This window comes from Podarcis muralis, chromosome 10 (genome assembly GCF_964188315.1).
Source record: "Podarcis muralis chromosome 10, rPodMur119.hap1.1, whole genome shotgun sequence".
Taxonomy (NCBI): Eukaryota; Metazoa; Chordata; class Lepidosauria; order Squamata; family Lacertidae; genus Podarcis; species Podarcis muralis.
Window position 1 is genome coordinate 59,953,670 of NC_135664.1, and position 20,020 is coordinate 59,973,689.

At 42.6% G+C, this 20,020-nt stretch overlaps 1 protein-coding gene across 21 annotated transcripts in view; it reads right to left on the reverse strand.

Annotated features, from left to right (window-relative positions):
* Positions 1-20,020, reverse strand: part of MICAL3 (microtubule associated monooxygenase, calponin and LIM domain containing 3) — a 181,789-nt gene that overhangs the window by 87,048 nt on the left and 74,721 nt on the right. For 17 of the 21 annotated variants that reach the window (XM_077935209.1, XM_077935204.1, XM_077935201.1 and 14 more), the window contains exons 6-18: positions 18,398-18,553; positions 16,758-16,858; positions 14,904-15,161; positions 13,474-13,589; positions 11,111-11,237; positions 10,183-10,276; positions 9,639-9,786; positions 9,046-9,242; positions 8,326-8,438; positions 7,934-7,996; positions 6,958-7,131; positions 5,367-5,459; positions 599-697 (exon numbers count right to left, since the gene is read on the reverse strand). In XM_077935209.1, the coding sequence (XP_077791335.1) occupies positions 599-697; positions 5,367-5,459; positions 6,958-7,131; positions 7,934-7,996; positions 8,326-8,438; positions 9,046-9,242; positions 9,639-9,786; positions 10,183-10,276; positions 11,111-11,237; positions 13,474-13,589; positions 14,904-15,161; positions 16,758-16,858; positions 18,398-18,553 (1,739 nt within the window). The remainder of the gene's footprint in view (positions 1-598; positions 698-5,366; positions 5,460-6,957; positions 7,132-7,933; positions 7,997-8,325; positions 8,439-9,045; positions 9,243-9,638; positions 9,787-10,182; positions 10,277-11,110; positions 11,238-13,473; positions 13,590-14,903; positions 15,162-16,757; positions 16,859-18,397; positions 18,554-20,020) is intronic. The other 4 variants (XM_077935218.1, XM_077935217.1, XM_077935219.1 and 1 more) reach the window with 2 other exon arrangements.

Genomic DNA, 20,020 nt, shown 5'->3' on the forward strand with positions numbered 1-20,020 from the left:
GGGGCAGGGGAGAGAAAATATCCTAAACCGCTAAATTGTCCTGAAATATCTTTTGTAAGCCGCCTTGGGAGTGAGTGGCATTTCTCTGAAAGGTAGCATGCAAGTACTTCAAATAAACAAACAGATGGATAAAGGACGCGCCTGTAATCTCAGCAATGAATGGGAAGCCTACAGATGCATTACATTATGCTTCTCTTCTCATTACAATGCAAAACCAAGCTGAAGGCCACCTAGACTGCTCATTTTAGATCCAGAAACCAGTGTGTCACTCCTCTTACAGCACCCAATATAACAACTGGGCACTATCAACAGCAACCTTTACTAAGATCTCAGGTTTTTGTTTGGTACACCAACCTACTACACAATGTAACCGTAACAACAGAATGTAAGAAGTTATATGTGTACATTACCTTAAATCAAACAATGATAAAATGAATTCTGGGTTTGCTTGTGTTACTGGTTTTGGGGAAGGGAAGATCAAGAGGTCTGCTGACACTATTCAGTTTTAGGAGAAAACTCAAAACAGAAGGGGTGCGTGGCCTACTTGTGGAAGCAGGAAGAGAGGGAAAGGAGGACAGAGCATGCAGAATGAAATCACCTGCTGACTGGGGTACGATGGAGAGGAAGTGCAAATGGAGGAAGAAGAGAGCATGATCACTTTTTTGGGGCAGGTCCGAGAACGCTCCTTTTTCCTCATCTTTGTTTACAAACAGGGGAGAAAAAAAAGAATAATAGTAATAATAATAGAACAAGAAGAAACATGGTCAATGGTGATGGTTATTAGTTGTGGCAAGGCCACAGACTAAAGTTTCCCCAAACAGCGGATGAAATATTAAAATTATTTCTGGATTACACCTGTTCAGGTTACCCGGGAGTGGAAGGGCTCTGAATGGTCCCTCAGCACATACAAAAACTAAGTACTACCAAGTAGCACAGCCTTTGCCTAACAGAAAGCTGGCTTAAGAGCAGGGAATTTTTCATTCAACCATATGGTTGCCTATCTAAAGTTGTCCAGGAATAATTTTACCACCACCACTGTGTCTGTATGTGGGCAAGGCCTCAGAAATGCATCGTGTGGAGGATGTTGATCTTGCCTCTCTTTCTCAGTTGACAAGTAGGAACCAGCATCGTTGCACATCAATGCAAGTGAGCTGTATTTCCTCATGAGGTGGACAATGTCATTTGAAGTCCCTGTGTCACTACAAGCATAGCTGGCCATTATATGATGCCTCATTTATCTGAATGGCTCAACCAACCGGTGACATGAGGGATATATAAATGAAATTCAGGTAACAGGGATTCAAATATAAGTAGTTCTGTTTGGAATCTCAAAGGCATCAAATTGGCCCATGTCTAAAAAGGGCAATTTTATGCAGCTGCTGTTGAGCTACAGAATATCCTGTTCCTTTCAAATGTAACACACACCAAAAGGTGCAGGGCATAAAATAAAGAAATTTTACCAAACTTTTATTTGCTGCACCCTAAATGCTGGAGGCTGAATGTTAACATGACAAAAAATATGCAAATCTTCGTTCATTCCTGGTGCTCATATTTATGTGTACTGGGGGTTGCTACCCCCTTCTAGTCCACCCAAAACCCAATGATTTTTAAAATTGCACTTGACTGTGTATTTTGTTGTATAAAATGCCCTCTTGGGGGGGCGGTGCTCTGTTTCAAAAAGCAGTATATAAACACCACCACCACTAATGTTGCTTGTTTTGAAAATATTGGTCCACTTTGGATTTTTTTTTTTACTATGCAAATCCAAAAGTCCTTCTTAAAATATGAATCTTAAACACTTTTAACTCTGGGCAATCTAAAGCCCAAAGGGAAAGATTTGTGTATTGTTCCTGCAGGTCAAGAGCTGTCAACATCCATAAGGCACATTAGGAATGTTTCCCGTCACTGTTCAAATTGGGGAGAAAAGAGAAAGCTAATGGGGACCCTTAATAAAACCCAGGACCTCATTGACTGTCTCCCACCAAGTTTAGCCAGATCATGTCCTACTCATATAGCCTTCAGGGGGGGAAAATTAGCTAAGAGAATAATGTTTGTTGTTTTTTTTTTGTTAAGGTGGCAGTCACACGAACGTAAAGCGGGCTGAAACTCTTGCTGGCCTTCCTATAATTAGAACATTGTTTTCCATCTTCAAGTAGGATGCATTTCTGAGTCCAGAAAAGGCTAGTAGTAAATGATGCTCACATTAATAAGTATAAAATGGAGGAAGATTCCACTTGACAGAAACAAGTTGGCTGGCATAGTTCTATTCCATCTTAATGGCTGGCTCTGGTCACTTCAACTCAAATGGATCTTTGGGTGTTACCATTACCAAAAAGGGTGTGTTTACTGCATATCCATATATCCTTTCAAGAAGAACCCAAGACAGATATATTCCTTGATCTTACCACCCTCTGACCCTAGACTTCAAACAAGCAACTTCCAGTTTCACAGGCTTCCTTTGTTTTACACACACACACACACACACACACACACACACACCTCTCTCAAGTGATGTAAGTATGCAAATGAATGATGAAGTTAAGAGAATGAGATGAAGTTCATTGGAATTACCAAAAAGACACAATTAATCTTATGACACGTAATAACTTGGGTTTCCACCTCCCCTAGCAGCACAGCAGATTCAGCTCTTTTTAATAAGAGACCAATCAAGAAATCCTCAAAGAGTAACCATTAGAGGCAAGGATATTTTATAATCATGCACATAACTCCTGCAGGTAATTCAATCCCATTTCTTTAAGAGCTTAAGAAACTCGTAGCATGATCATGGATATTTTCTTGCAAAAAAAGGTGGATGAGTTGACCTAAGTGTTGGTGGAGCAGTACAAACAAAAAACACATTGGCTCAGGAATTATTTTAAGAGTTCCTTCCTTAATTCACATACCCATGACTTGCATTGTGCAGGTACTTCTCATTGTACTGTATAGTTTCTCTGTAGCGCTAAAAGAAAAATTAGGCAACGAGAACTAGCTCAGAGGCTGTGTGAAATACTGTGAAATACTTGACTGCATTTCTTAAATCAATGGGGGTAAACAGGACTCATGAATCAAGTTGATTACCTGTATAAACAGCAGCAAACTGAGGGGCCAGTTAATCAGGTGCAAAAATCAGGGTCAGGTGAAAAGCAAGAGAGAACAGGGTTTGCTGGCCACGTCTTTCCCTATGACCCGGGCCATGTTTTCATCCAAGTGTCTCCTAGAATTCTTAAATACCAGTTCTGCCATGTCTTCTCAAGAAAGAAAACATAGGATGCTACATCTGACATGCTGGAACCTTCTAGGCAAGAGAGACAGGTACTTTCCATCTGAACTGTTGGATTTGATTCACCATATCTAAGTGTCTAAACTGAAGTTTGGAAAAACCTGTCTATCTGCCTTCAAAAAAGCCTGAAGAATGTTAACAGAAAGTACCAAAATTATTCTGTTAACTGTACTTGAAAATCAGGCAAGAGTGAAATGCCTCAAGAACATGCCCAGCCAAAGCAGGTTTGCCTACACCCTAAAATCTCTGGCAAGGCCAACAGCACTCTCTCATCAAAACCAATAGCAATAACCATGGGATTTATGTGGATAACAATATCCCAGTGAAGCTATGAAAATTCGAATCTAGGCTATGGCTATGAACTTAGGCCAAAAAGACAAATCTGGAAAATACCAGTCTAGACAAACAGAAAGTAGCAAGTCACATGTGTATGGGTTATGTGGATCTAGGTTTGTGATCTTAGGTGTACCTACTTGGCAGTAAGAACAATTCAGTTCGATACAACCAATTAAACATGCACGGGGCTGTTGCAAGATTCTTAGATTTTAATGACATGCTAAATAGAAAGTCAACCTGCCCTTTTGAAAAATCTCTTTTCCAGCAAATCATTTCCATGGTTCATGGTAATGAACCCAGCTCATGTTTCCTAGTTATTAGACAGCTTGAGCTGAATTTCTGCTACATTCAAAAGTATCTAACTGGCTTGGATGAAGTGCCCTCACCTCCGTTGCCTTCAAAAGGCATGCACAACTTTGGCCAGAAAAGGGTGGAGGCCTGTGCATTCTGGCCGAATGGCGGCTAGCCAAAGTAAAAGCATATTTGTGGACACTCCATGGAATGGAGTGCGATGAATAGCAGATGATGATTGATGAAAAGAAAATGGTCAGCAACATGAGCTTACTGGGGTTGCAGGCTGGGGACCTTAATTCATTTCTATCCCCGCTTCCATCTATGTGTTAAGCACATTTGAAGGGAGGAAATAATATCAGAAGCTGTATCACTGTCACACATCCCTTTTTCAGATCTCTTGAATATAAAAACAGTATTTACAAAAAGTGTATTGACGCACAAGCTATTCCTGCATTTATTTTCTGAAATGATTTCTATTTGCTCATGCTAACGCATCATGGGATGAGAAAGCCCTGCCATCATTACATTACAAAGAATCTATATACAAAATATGTTTTAAATAATAGTAGTAGAGCAACCACAAGCCAGAGCAGAAGGTGATAAAATCTGTTTCCTAAATTATCTATTCCAATCAGGCAAACTTGGGTTGGATTGGTATGTTTTTTTTACTGACACTACCATTCAATTCCAATTTAAAAAGTAAAATAAAATCCCTCAGTTGAGAGTGATGGAGAATATTAGAGCGTTTAAAAAGTAAATACGAAAACAGCTGTCAATATCTTGTCTGTTGCAAGTGGAATAGTTATTTCAAAGAAAGCAATGCCTCTGAAGATGAAAATCAAAGTCCATGGCAAGAATGACAAAAGCCTTACCAGTTTCAATGAAAATGGATAGTTCAGTGTTCTATCATAGGCAGTAAGAAATGTGATCAGTACACAATGACCTCAACCTGCTAATATGAGCAAGGAACATTTCTCTTCTCTATCTCTTACTTCAGACAAAGGGCTAACTCTCCCATTCTATTTTCCAATGTTTAGGATCTCCCCTTTGACTGATCCTCATGGATACCAGAACATGTTGTCAAGACACATTAACTGCTTACCCAACCCGCTCTGGAACCCTCCAGAAATCAAATCTGGATTACACAAATTAACAGCTAAGCAAACATAGACTGAGTTCCCTAAGGCTCATTTACAAGAGTAGCCCCTAGCTGGATAAGCGAGCACAACTTCTGCTCAAATATTCACCAATGGTCAGGAACAGGGAGAAAGTGAAAAGATAACATAGCCCTTTAATGTGAGCCACACCTACTGTCAAATTACATGCAGGCTTTCCATTTTAAAACAGTACCAGTCCACAAGAATAACCTGGAAATTTGGTATGGAAAAGCAGCAGCCAATGGGGTGGTAGCTTAGATGGATTGAGCATCACAGTCATTCATTCGGTTTCGTTTTACCTGTTTCCACTGAGGCATGGGGGCAAAGCGGCCCTGCTCTCGCTGTCGGTAGGCTGGCTGGGTGAGAGCACGGTCTTGATAAGGCTGGGCAGACTGTTGCATGCAGGTCATAGAATAAGCAGGATGGAGGCCACAGAGGGCATTAACACCAAACGCAAAACGAAACTCACAAAGAAACCCACAAGGGGATGAGGTAAATGTTGGGACAGGGTGGTCAGCAGACAGACATTTAAGAGAAGAAGAAAAAACAACAACGGAGTAAGGAAAAATTAGTTGGCAAATAAAATCGTATGAAAATGGAGAAAAGTAAAGAAAAAAGGAAGATGCGAACTTAAGATATAGAGGGCCGCATTTTATTTATTTTGGAATGGTTTATTTTAATAATGTTAGGTTGCAGTTGAAAGGGGTTTAAACTATTAGAGAACCAAACATTCCTGGAATTCTCTCAAGAATTGAGAGTGAAGCAGCTGCATATTCATTCTCAAACCGTGATGGATAAGACTCCAAAATCTTGCATCTTAACCGAGATTATTGGCTTCGGGAAGGATTCTCTACTGCTAGGCTTTGATGGGTTTTTCTACCCACCTTCCTGAAGAACCGAAATGGACACAATTTAAGGAGGGGTAAAAGAACAGGCACTTTGCTAGAGGGCTAAAACATTCTTTTTGAAAGCCTCTTCGCTTTCTCTTACTTTCACACTCAGAAAACACCATATTAAAGGGACAGAAAAATGTTTTCCTATGGCCCATTTGGTGTTTTGGATCTTCTCCTGGGATATGCAGGACAGCATGCTTGCCTCAGCCATATGAATTTGTTTTAGTCCATGTGTACTCCCTTGCCCTGAAGACATTCCTATGACAGAATTGCAAGTGAAAACATGATTCCGCTTGCAGTATATTATAAAACGGATTTTCTATGCTCGCAGATTTATTTTATTATTTAACTTTCCCAGCTACGCTCAAGCAGGTTAAAATTACACAGGGTGCCAAGGTGATGAGTGCAGCACTCCAGCTAGGAGGAACTGCTTTTCTAAACAGGAAATCTGGCTATGTGTGGAGTGATTCACAGGGCAAACGATGGGGAGCCTTCTCTCGTATGTTCAACTGATGGCAACGCACCAAAGATTAGCTCATAGATGACTCACTTGACACACACAACTCATATAGCTGCATTTCCCAGGATGGGGCATAAAACATGCATATGAACCAATGGGGGTGGCGGAAGGCAATAGTATCGTCACGCAGAAATCTGCATGAATCGAAAGCCTGGTTAAACCTCCAGAACTGAAGAACCGTTCTAATCCTTCGGGCAAAGATGGAGCAACATGCAAGCAGCTCTTTGCGTTAGATGAACTGCCCTCTATCAAAACAGTACAAAACCCATAAGTGCAAGAACAGTAGTTACTAAGGATGGAGTTTCCTCTCTATCCTTAAGATGTTTCACCTATATGACTTATTTGAGAACAAGGAGGTACCCTGGTGAAAGCCAACAAGCCTCCAGATTCTCCCTGCCAGAAAAACCCAAAACATCCTGCTAGCTAAGCCATTAGCTGAGGTGCAAATGACATTCAAGCTGAAAAGCCTCTTCCTACCTGTCTCCGGATGCCTGTGGACTGTGCGGGGGCATTCTCCTCAAATTTGGCCAGCAGCTGTGTTGCCATGGACTTCACTTTATTCTGATTCCCAATGGCGGCATCAATTCTCCTCTCTGTCAGGGCGCTCACCAGAGTGGGCCTCTCTTCTCGGTAGCTTCGGGAAGAGTCCTCCTGGCAAATTGAAATGGATTATACACTAATGGATTCCCTTTCCAGAGCCACCTTCCGCATATCTCCAATTTTGTGCATCACTCCTAATTTTCAACACATCTTCCTTCTTGCCAGTCTACCCTGCTCACTATATGCCCATCTACCTGCGAAATTGCTTCTGCTATGAGAATGTGCAATGAAATTAAGATAAACGGAAGGGGCCATAGCTCAGTGGGACAGCACAATATTTGCATGCAGGAGGTCCCCAGGTTGAATCTCCATCTTCGAGCTGAAAGATGGGGAAGACATTTGCCTGGGGTCCCGAGAGTTCCAAAATTTCAGTAAAGCTGACATGAACTTGCCCATCTGAGCTAACTGACTCTCTCCCTGCACGCCATAGCATTAAGAGGAATTCAAGGAGAAAAATCCCATTGCTCAAGATTACAAATGCTAATGTACTGTACATCTCTCTATCAGGATGCACTGCATATCTTCATATATTCCTGAAAGCTCACCTCCAAACATATCAAAGCAACACTGCTCAGGTTTAGCTGGAAACATCTTGCAGTAAGCAAAACAGTGACCATAATCGGAGCATTTTGTATTCAAAACAATTACACCTCTCTGACAGTTTGGGTGGATGATTTGGTTTTACAAAAACCTGGCAGAGGGCATGTTTCTGAGCTGAAGTAGGAGGCAGGGTCACATGACTGAATCCCCTCCCTCGCACATGGAAAATTGAACAGTTGCTTTTGGGAGGAACATTCTGTGAAGAGGAAGGCAAAATGGGAAACAAAACAAAACAGACTACTCTCTTACTTACATCTTCTGACTGGCTTGTCTTCCTCCTCTTTCCTGCACCATCCAGGTCCTTCTCCTTTTTATCCTGGGCAGAGAAAGGGGAAAAAACATTGAGCCCATATTTCCTCAGCCTATAATAATGCCTATAATAAATCTACTTTGCATTTTAAGTGAAAGTCATACCTAACCTCCTCATCTAAAATAAGCAGGTGCCTGAATAGCTGATGGCATGTCCTAGGTGTACATATTAGCTCTGTGTAACCTGAATTACAAGTGATTTGGGGAAGGTTCCCATGTTTCCAAGTTAGATGACACCATCAACAAAGCATCTCAAGGTGGATCAGGGTGTCCCTGAACTGGGCATAAACATAAGTACTCTTTCTACAAATTTATTCCCAAAGCAGCTGTGACTACCTTTGGTGTCCGTTTCCGAGAGATGCTCTGCCCCAATTTGCTGAAGAAGGAGATTGGAGATTTAGCGGTAGCAATTAATGCAGCTTTTTCTTCTGCATTCAGTTCCAGGTTATCTGTGAGCAGAAACAAATATGATTAGTTGAGACATAGCAAAATCTGAGACTAAACACCCTAAGGAGAGTTCCATTTCTTCTCATATATGAGCATTAGTATTCTATATTCTCCTTTTTCTCTCTGCCCTCTCACTTTTAGTTTGCCTACACTTTATGCCACAAAACACCCAAATCAATATTCTATTCAATCTCTTTTCCATTCTAGAAAAGGACTGACCATTTAAGATATTTTTGCTTAAAGTTGTTCAGAACTCTTTTTAGGAGAGGCATACAACCTTTCCCTCAGAAATATTCCCAATAGGAGGAGAAGGTATGTGTCTTCATCTCCAGTTCAGGGATAGATTACAACATTGCTGCTGGATCCTTACCTGGAGCTTCAGGAAGCAGCAACACCCCAAATGCCTTCCTAGGCATTACAATTTTTAAATATTTGCGGAATTTGTAATACAATTAAAAACGCACAATGAATCAATAAATTAACAACTGTGTGTAGCTGTAGACTGCCCACCACTAATGAGTCAATGGCCCCTGAAAGAAAGAAAAAATCCCCAGCTTGGCATACAGCTTTCAAGAACTATTTCTGGCAGATATATCCTAGTTTTCTTACCACCAGAAGGAAGGGAGTCCTTGAACATTTCGTAGAACTGGGTGAGATACATGACCATGGACAGCTTGTCTGGTTCGCCAACTGATGCCATATCTTTGCCAGTCATGATGGGAGAGATCCCAAACTCTTTCTCAGCAACGTCAAATGCCAGCTGGTTATTCTTCTCTACATTGTGTTCATCTAGAGAGTCAAAGTCTCTGGAGGGAAGAAAATGTGTTGCCTGAAGGTTAATTTCTCTATACCCACTAATCATTAGGAAACTACAAAATCCTCCCACTAGCAGCCACCATTCTCATTATCCCCTCTCATTTCTATGGAGGACAAGGCTATCAACAGCTACTGGCCATGAGGGCTATGCTTTGCCTCCATGGCTGGAAGCAGTTTCCTTCTGAATACTACAGGAGGGGAGTGATCTTTGCTCATTTCATGCTTGCAGGCTTCCCCCGTGCATCTGGTTGGCCACTATGACAAGAGAATGCTGACTAGATGGGTCATTGGCCTCATCCAGCAATCTTACTCCTCTCCCAACCCCCACACCATTCGGACCATCTAACGTCAGGATGCCCTCTTCAACTTAACATTCAGTTTCTTACATGAGGTCAGGGCGATATCGGTGGATAATGGCACACAGCGCTAGGCCGCTCTTCCAAGACATTGTAAGATCTGTTACGTTTACACCGGCATATCCATCCGTCTGCCTCTGACACCAGCCCAGGAGTTTGCTAGAGCGAGCCACCGACTCTAAATACAAACACACAGATATGCAACTGTTGTTCCAGGTGCTCAGCACTGTTGTCCAGAATAAATAGATAAAAAGAGTGCTGATGAAGTAAAAAGGAATATATCCTTCTGCCCCCCCCACACAACTTCAAATAACATTTTCCATTATCATGCCTGTACACAAAAGTTAAATAATACAGCTTGTGTTTATCAAAGACTGAGTTGTCAAAGGGACTTTGAACTCACTAAGGGGCATTGAACACGGCTTTTAAGAAAATATCCAGGCAATACTCTTCTAAAATATATCATATGAGAACTTGACTTCTGATTGCCACTGACATAGACTGTGGTTTTGAAACCCACGAGAGGGGAGAGAAGAAAGTGCCCCAAAAGGAATGGGGAAGAATGGGAGCTTACCATTCCGCGACAACTTTGGTGTCCTGGAGTTCACCAAATTCTCTATTTCCAGGTGAATGTCTTTCAAGTCTCCTGTATCATACAAATGACGTACCTGTACCAGTTCAAAAAGATTTGATTATTATCTGAAGCTTCAAAGAAGAATGCAAAAAAGTTAAGCATTCCTTGAATGACACAGGTGCGAGTGAACTATGTAAGTATCTGCAGAATAGTCACTCTCATGACAACAGGGATGAGTACCCTGTGGCCTTCCAAATGCTGGATTCCAACTTCAGCCCCAGCCAGAAAATCAATAGATGCAGACTAAAAACATCTGAAGGGCCACAGCTTCACCACCCTAATTTTAAAACATACCCAACGAAATGCAGAAATCAACATCTTTAGAGAGAGAGAACACGAACAAAAGAAATCAACATCCTTGATGGGATTCAAAGGCTGTATGATTTCTATTTCATGGCAAGCTTCTGTATTGTAGCCATTGCTTTCATGTCGTATATTGATTTTGTTTTATACTGGCTTTGTATTTTGTTCTTCTCCGCAATCCAAAAAAGCAATAAATAAATATAAATATGTAAAATAAATGAATACTAAGTTACAAAGTTAGGGTAACTTTGGACAATGGATTTCTGCCTGCTCCACTCATCCTGTCTGTTGATTAATGATATCCAGATAGACAGATAAAATCTACCGTATTTTTCGCTCTATAAGACGCACCCGACCATAAGATGCACCTAGTTTCTAGAGGAGGAAAACAAGAAAGCAACGCAAAGCTTTGCGTGGCTATCCCTGCTCTTCCCAACAATTCCTCTTAGATCTGACTCAAGGTACAGTACACAGACAAGAAGAGATAAAGACAGCCACATCAAGGAGACACGGGACTCAAAGTGCATTTAAGCACACTGGAAGAGCCCAGGATTAAAGCAATTACCTGGGCTGGTCGCAGGAAGTTGACATTGATGTTTGGATACCGTGTGACAGGGTCAATGCAGTACTGGCTAAAGTTTTTGCTCACATTCTCAGGGGTGGTCTGAGGCAATAATCTATAGATGCTCTCCCTAGGAGAAAGAAGACAATGGCATTAGTACCAGTGACGTAAAAGATTGCCTTCAATGACATAAAGTGTTGCCCAGTCAACGCCTTTTTCCAGCAGCCATCACTGAGTAAAATTATTTCACCCCACTTAGCAATTGTTTCTCTTTGCCATCTATGGCAAACGGTTATCCTTTGTTGCTGCTTAGGACAATATCTAACTGTCCCATGCACATGTGAAAAGCTAAAAGTGTGGCACTCTGTTCATTTTAACTGATTTGTAAATGCGATGTCCTTTCTGTAAATATTTCAAGGCACTCTGTCATTTAACTGATTATATTTAGGTTTCAAGCAATCCCTTATGACACGGTTGGCCTGAGCCCAGAAACTCAAGACTCACTTTTTCCATTCAATTAAAAAAACCAGAAATATTTACCTCGTTTTAAGTAGGATAGTAGAAAAGCAGCCGGCGTTTCTGATTTACCTAAGCTGTGTTTGCCTGGCCACAAGTATGTGGAAAGCCTTCAACAGATGCACCTATTCGCTGGAGCCTTGCCATGCAGTAACAAACAAAACAAAGCAAAACCCAACTACCTGATGAACTTCACCCTGCCATGCAATATTTGGGGCCTGTGCAATGCCTGAGCATTTTCGGAATGCTAGGAGGAGCCGACTGATGAGTAATGGCAGCATTCAAAGGCAGTTGGAAAAATCAGTTAGGAGAGTGAGTTGAGGGAATTAAGAGTGAGGGTGAGCAGTGAGGGGGGGACAGCTTTTGAGAAGGTTAGACAGAGAATAAAGGAATTAGCGATTAGCATGATAACATCTGTTTAATTTGTTACAATTTTTCTTGTCTCTCCCGTGTGTATGAAGTAAACTTCTACCACAACCTTTGCCTGTGCCAGGGCATGACACCAGAGGTTAACAATGCTGTTATGCAACGGGAATGAAATGTGACTCAGAAAAGAACAATTTTGAACTCAGAAGAACAATTTTCATCTTAATTACATTGCTGCTTGGCTTCAAAGCCTTTTAAGGTAGGTAGGCCCAGAAGTGCTCGTTTGTCAACTGATCTGTCCTTAGAATACTGGGAGAAGATGGCAGAAGATGAGTCTGGACCTCAGTCTTCTATTTACTAATTACACTTGAATTAGTGTTCTCTTTCCTAGTTCTTCCCAGTATCCCCACGTGAAAGGTTGCATCTCATTAAGGACATCCTTCCTGCAAGTTGCTTAGATAAAATTTCTACAATGTCCCTGTTCATGGCTCCTCATGTATTATTCACTCAGGAAATGAGGACTAGTGATTAGAGCACCAATATCAGACGTGGGGTGAAATCCCTATATTCTCCAAGACTGCAACTCTAAACACACTTAACCCCAGAGCAAGTGTCACGGTACTCACCGGGGCTTATTTCTGAGCAGACACGCACAGGACTGCAGTGAGAGTCCAACTGGACAGGTGTCTCTCTCTCTCTCCATCTAATCTCTCTTGTAAAACCATTGCAAGTGTACATAAAGTAATCCCACTTAAAAAACCCCTGTGTTGCTTGCAGGAAGACAATGGTATGAAAACTGCTCCACATGACCATTAAATCTGATTCTGCACACAAAGAGAACCTTCCTAATGTGTCTGGGTGGAATTACACAAATTCAGCAGATAAACACACAAAGAAAAGCACAGCAAAAAAGAGTGGGGAAACTGAAATGCAATCGGACAAAAAGGGTGCAGAATTAAGGTTGGTTTGTGCTTGCATAAAAATCACATGATTTCTGCAGGTATATTAAGGAGCCACAGACACTTCCATATTACGGCCCAGTTTGCACATCACATTAAACCCTAGTTTAAAACAAACTGTGGTTTAATGTGAACAAGCAGCATGCTAGTTCGCAATACTCAAAAAGTTCCCTGAATGCTTCCCCTCTACTAATTCCTGCTGCTGCTGCTGCACAGGTGAAACAAACCAGCGTCCAGCTTGCCATGATGTCATCCGAATGAGGGCTCAGAGTTTGCTTGTTGCAAACAAGCCATGAGTCGTAAACCAAGAACTAAACTTGACTACTGCTTGTGGCCTGTTTTGGGGGAAACAAGCCCATGTTTGGGATACACAACAAGCCACACTTTGGCTTATTTCATTTGCAGTACAGTAGCTGCAGGGAATTACAGTTTAAGGTGACATGTGAACCAGGCCACTCTCTCATCTGGAGAGAATTCACATTTGTTCTCTACCCCTCACCACCAAACACACAGAAATTTCTTTACCTCTCTGCAAGAACCTCCAAAGGACTTGTTCCCAGAGACCAGCTTCGTACCATCCAGGCAGAATCCATGGCGGCAAGGAAGCCCCTGGCAATTCCAGTTCCCATTGGCCAGAATGGCTAGAAGCAAGAAGCAATGGAGGAGGGGGGAGGAAGAAGACGAGAATAAGTTCCCTAAGAAAACTGGGGAAGCTGGCATATTGCAATGCTGCCTTAAGACCCAGACTCCCTCCAAGCCTCTGTAGGAGCAACATCTAATAATTCCAATGCACCCTTATCCCCTGAGCTGCCACAGTAGCTTTCCAAAGCCAGCTATGCCATTTAAGTCAATTACAGACTGCTAATTGCTGTTTGCTACCCAATTACAGCCTCTATAAACCATGCTTCTTTTCAAGTCATGGCAGAGCAATTGGGGGGTTGGGAGCACTTCCAGCAGTTTCTCATCTGGTCTCTTTCGCATGTTGCGTTTTTCAAGTCACAAGGACACTCCTGCAAGTCACACCCATGTCTGGATGTGCATATATATATGTAAGACCTACAACAACACCACTACTTCCATGTGAAGCCAGAGGCACGAGAGCTGCAGAAGAAGCAACACTAGCATGCATCAAAATGTTCTGAACTGTGAGAAGGCTCGCCTCCTTTTATCATGCAAGTTATTTTTAAATTTTATTCAGTATATGTTTCTTTAATTGATGTGGATTCTGGAGAAAAAGCAGTGTGTTGATAGAGAGCAATTAATAGTCCACCCCTATTCAAATGAACTAGATAGCGATGGAAGTTGCCTTTTGATCGTCCTCCACACATTTACAGAAAAAAAGGAATTATTCTTTATGCACAGTCCCCTGCCCCACAAGATCACTGGGTGGGATTCAACACTAGTCCTACAGACTAGACCCACCAAAGTTAATGGACATGTCTAAGTTAGCATCATTAATTTCAATGGGTCTGCTCTGAGTTGGATTTTCTCCAGTGGTGTCACACAGCTGATGGTGATGCCTCCCTCTGTCAGTGGAAAGGAGGCGAGCAACCTTCTGTGATTTCCCCTCCTGCCTACAGCCTCTGCATCCCAAAGTTGCTTTGGAGGGTTCCCAAACTCTCTGAAGCAGATACAGAGCATCAGCTATGCAACACTGTTTGAAATAACCCATTGTTTTCAAATTCTGTTTTTCTCCACCCATTTATTTTTTCCTCCAGATTATTTTTTCTGCTCTGTACAGTGGTAATCCCCTCAACAAACACAGAAACAACTACATATTTGATTGTACGGTCTTGAGGGCAAGGACTTCTTTTTCTGTTGCAAAGTGCTGTGCGCATCAGTGATCTTACATTAATAATACAAAATGTTGTTGACCGCCCTGAGCATCTGTGATGGGAAAGGACATAAAAACAAAGCTGTTTGAAACAAGAAACAACCCATGTAAAAGAACAAACCTCTAACAGACTGTCCCCAACCAATGCCACTAGCAACTGGTGGCCATTTACTTCTCGAACCATGGCTGCGTTCTCCGAGGCATACATGCATGTGAAGTCAAACATGGCCACATCGGGCTGCCCATAGTGGTTGATAGCGAAGTCCAGCGATGGCAGTTGCTGATTAGTTGAGAAGTCAGCTGCTTCCCTGGCATAATTGAGCAAAGCTTCCTGATCCACATTCTCCCGCGAAAGAAGGAGCTCTGTATCTGCATAGTCCTGCAAGACCAAAAAGGAGAGAGAAAGGCTCAGGGATTGTGCAATGCTCTGAGGGCATATAAGGCAACCCTAGCACTGAAACCAACCAGGCCTGGCATCACCAGCTAGCTGCCTAGACAGCAAGCCCCCTAGGAACCACTTCTGAGTTGTTCTAACTTCCTCAGCAGGGGAGCCAAGCATAACAATCAGACTTTGTTCAAGAATTGTGCAGGTGGACAAGTTTGCAGCAAAGTGTGCCAATATTCAAGGTCAGGGGTCTGCAACCCGCGGCTCCGGAGCCGCATGTGGCTCTTTTACACCTTTGCCGCGGCTCCGGGGCGGATACTAGCGAGGGGAGGAGGCGCATTGTGCGCCCCGACACTCCCCACTGTGGCGGGTGCTGTACTGGCTGTGACGTCACATGGGGGCGGTGCGTGCGTTAGTCACGCACCGTCCCGACGTCACCTTCCCGCCCGCTGTCAGATCGCGGCTCCGGAGATATATTTGTTTTAAATGTCGCAATGGTTTTGCGGCCCCCAGTTGTTTTTTTCTTCGGAAACGGGTCCAAGTGGCTCTTTTTGTCTTAAAGGTTGCAGACCCCTGTTCAAGGTGAACTTTGGTACATCGGTGAAATGGATGAACTTTCCCATTGCAGATGTCCTGGGCCTCTGCCATCAGCCAGGAGAACAAAGATCACAGGGAAGATGCTCCCCTGACCTCCTAGGAAGAACATCATGGCAAGGCAGATGTCCTAGGAAGAACATCATGGCAAGGCCACTTCCATTGACCAAGGACCAGAAGGGAAGTTGCTCTACCCATCCCTGCCAAAAATAACACTTGTAAAAGCTTCATAACTCAACAAGTAGTAGTGCCCAAGTTCGTATTCCCCCCCTTCCCCCACAATCTTGTGCTATGTGCTTTAAACTGTAAGCCTGAGAACTGGAACCATCTTATTGATTGCTGTAAGCCACTCTGGGAAGATGTCAGCTGAAAATCAGGATAAAAATACTTTAAATAAAAGAACGGGAAGGAATACTTATTTTCACCCTCCATAGCATCTTATTCACACAACAATATCTGCTAAGACATCTGCTCAATCCATATTCTGGTGGTTAAAAAACAACCCTTTGCTGCTACACTTTATATCAAATAGCATAGATGTATTTTTCGTGGATAGATGTGTTTATGCACAAAACAGCAGCTCCCAGCAACTCATTTACTGAGTTAGTTCAGTTACACAGTGGTAAAACAAATATGTCAGAACACAAGAGCAAACTCTGCCACAACTGAGAATTAAAGATACCAATCATGCTTGTCTTTCAAAATTACTCAAGGTCATATTTATATAAGGTGAAATTAGCTCTTGAATTTTGGTGACTGCTTCTGGGGGCACATGGACCACTGCATTATTTGTCAGTTTCCCATTTAATAATCTAATGGCCTCTTTGCTTTAAATTGACGCTATCAATAATCTGAATCAAACCCTGTCCTAGAAGATTGATGTGACAGCCAACAGCAAGTCAGCAGAATAGTTAGCAAACTTTAAAGTGCTTGAATGATGGTGCTGCACTCCACACAGTGTACAAAGGTTTCAAAGAGACTTAACAGCACACTCACATGCAATATCACTCCTTTTTCCAGTAAGCTCTGCTTTTTGGCAGTCATAACAAAGTAGTGGGTGTCGTCTTTGTAGTAGACAATGTTCTCCAGATCAATGCCTAAGTTGGAAGAAAAACAGACACAGAATCAAGCAGTGGAGGGGTAAATACAAGAGCATGTGGCAGAATGCAGAATGTATTGCAAGGGGCCCTCCCGGTGATCTCACCTTACATGTCCTTGTAAGATGGTCTAAGGAAGACACCTATAGGGAAAAACCAGCCCCAGACTACAAGATGCTCCCCATGCTACAACAAGGTGCCCAATAAGAAAAAGAAAAAGGCTTCTTCCTGGAGCTGGTGCCAAAATTGGGGTATAACTGGGGTATAAGAACAGCACAATGCCTGGAAAAGGGAAGGGGAGTGATGCCATTACACAGATCTGGTTGATATGGAAACTCTAAAGGCCCAAGATGCAAACTTCTGCCAAGCAGACTGCAAGGCATATGATGCTTTTGATCCAGACAGACAGGGCTTTTTTTCTAGAAAAATAGGTGCCAGTACTGACCATGAAGTTGTTACAGTAAGTGCCACACTTATTAACAACAACAACAACAGTGGTGCCAGTGCTGCGTATGCTTGAGTACCCCTTAAACCCCCACTGCAAACAGATGTAGCCCATAACTTGCAAGTTGTTAAGTGAAGAAGTAGTCTTGCATGAATGGCCTTTCCGGAAGCCTCGGCAACACGGAACCAAACAGTGAAAAGGGTCCCACACGACAACACGAAGCAGAGACCCACTTTAAATGTACATACAGTGCTGTGGGGGTTTCTGCAGTTGCCATAGCTGTTTCCATACTAAAAATTTTAAAAATGGTCCAGTCGCACCTTAGAGACCAACTAAGTTTGTTCTGGGTATAAGCTTTCGTGTGCATGCACACTTCTTCAGATACACTGAAACAGAAGTCACCAGACCCTTATATAGTGGGAGGGTGGGGTGGGGTTTTTCTCAGGAGGGTAGTAGGAGATTGGTGATTGGCTCAAGGGGCATGGTAAACCTGTTGATGACTGTTAACGACTACAATTAGTCCTACAGGAAAAAGCAAGGGACAGTATGCAGATGACCAAAAATAGCTTTAGCATGTGTAATGAGACAAGAACCCAATATCTCTATTCAGACCAGGTCTTTCCATAGTTTTCAGTTTAGTAATAAGTTGTAATAATTTGTAATTGAGCAAGTTCCCATACTGGGAGAGAACACCTGAAGTGTTCCATTAAGTGGGTAGCTGCGATGCTACATGCAGGTAACATAGATCCCAAGTGGCTGAACATCACCGCTGTAGTTACTTAACCATTATGGCCCCACATAGAGTGTATCAAAATCGAAACAAGATTGTCATGAGAATCAAGCATAATGAAAACATACCATAGGAATCCACTGTTGTTTCACCCTTTAACAGGCAGAGAACATAAGCCAAGACTCAGAAACCAGGCTATCTGCTCTATAAACTGGGCAACTGAAACAATCCCACGTGTTCCTTGTGACATCACGAATGGCGAGCCGCCAACCTCCAAGTAGTACAAACAAATTGTGAAAACTGAAGAGATCAAATATGCATATTGAAAATGCCCCTTTTTTGTCTTTGGATTACTTCTACAAACCTGTAGCTTCTCGTAAATCCTGGAAGAATTTCTGGTTGAATATAAAGGCCACACCACTGATCTCTTCAACTTTGGCTTCCGCTGTTGTATTGCGGTTGATGAAGTTTGCCGTAATGGCAATCGCCAGCTTGCCACGGAATTCTTTTCGTCGAAACCCTAAAGGAGAGATAAGGGACAACAACAAAAAGGCATGCGGTTCAAAGGTCTCGCTGCGACAACCAAAGTGCCAATTAAGTAGGCTCAGGGGTGTCATGATAATGAAAGTGTTGACAATGGAAGCAGCGGCCGCATGGGAGTAGTAGAAAAAACTGGATTAAAACAAGAGACCTGGACTTTTACTCAGCTGCCCAAAAACTGAGTTGTTTCATTCACCAGAGTCAGCACCTACAGTAGTCTATCTAACGTATTTCTTATAATTAGGGGCAGATACATTCATTTCACTAAGTGTGCAATAAAACTTGTATATGGGCCTTTCACAGTCCATTCTGGGTATAGAACCATAAAAATGTAGAGTTGGAAGGGAGGCCTGAGGGTCATCAGCCCCCTGCAATGCAGCAATCTCAACTAAAGCACCTACTAACTATGTAATGCATGTCCTCAAAGTTGCTTCCTATGTTACTTTCCCCCACTATAGTTGCAGACAATGTACCAAGTAGTAACTTAGTACAGTGGGAATACCATGAACAAGTAAGGGGGTGATCTGCTCGCATGAGGAGGAGGATGTTTCCACTCCCCATCTTCCCTCTATCTCTGACTGGGTGCAAATGAAATAAAACTCTCTTCTCGTGGCTTAATACAATGTATGATACACCTCTCCTTCATGGATCACTGCCTTGCCATGGCGAAGGGGCTTGAATAACTCAGAGAAGCTATGAGCTATGCCGTGCAGGGCCACCCAAGATGGACAGGTCATAGTGGAGAGTTTTGACCAAACGTGATCCACCTGGAGCAGGAACTGGCAAGCCACTCCAGTATCCCTGCCAAGAAAACTCCATGGACAAAGACAACAGGCATATAAAAGTTATGACGCTGGAAGATGAGCCCCTCAGGTCGGAAGGTGTCCAACATGCTACTGGGGAAGAGCGGAGGACAAGTACAAGTAGATCCAGAGCTGATGAAGCGGCTGGGCCAAAGCCGAAAGGACGCTCAGTTGCGGATATGCATGGAAGCGAAAGGAAAGTCCAATGCTGTAAAGAAAAATATTGCATAGGAACCTGGAATGTAAGAACCATGAACCTGGGTAAGTTGGATGTGGTCAAAAATGAGATGGCAAGAATAAATATTGACATCTTGGGCATCAGTGAACTAAAATGGACGGGAATGGGCGAATTCAGTTCGGATGACTATCATATCTACTACTGTGGACAAGAAACCCGTAAAAGAAATGGAGTGGCCCTCATAGTCAACAAAAGAGTGGTGAAAGCTGTACTGGGATGCAATCTCAAAAATGATAGAATGATCTCGATACGAATCCAAGGCAGACCTTTTAACATCACAGTAATCCAAGTTTATGCACCAACTACTGGTGCTGAAGAAACTGAAATTGACCAATTCTATGAAGACTTACAAGACCTTATAGAAATGACACCAAAGAAGGATGTTCTGCTCATAATAGGGGATTGG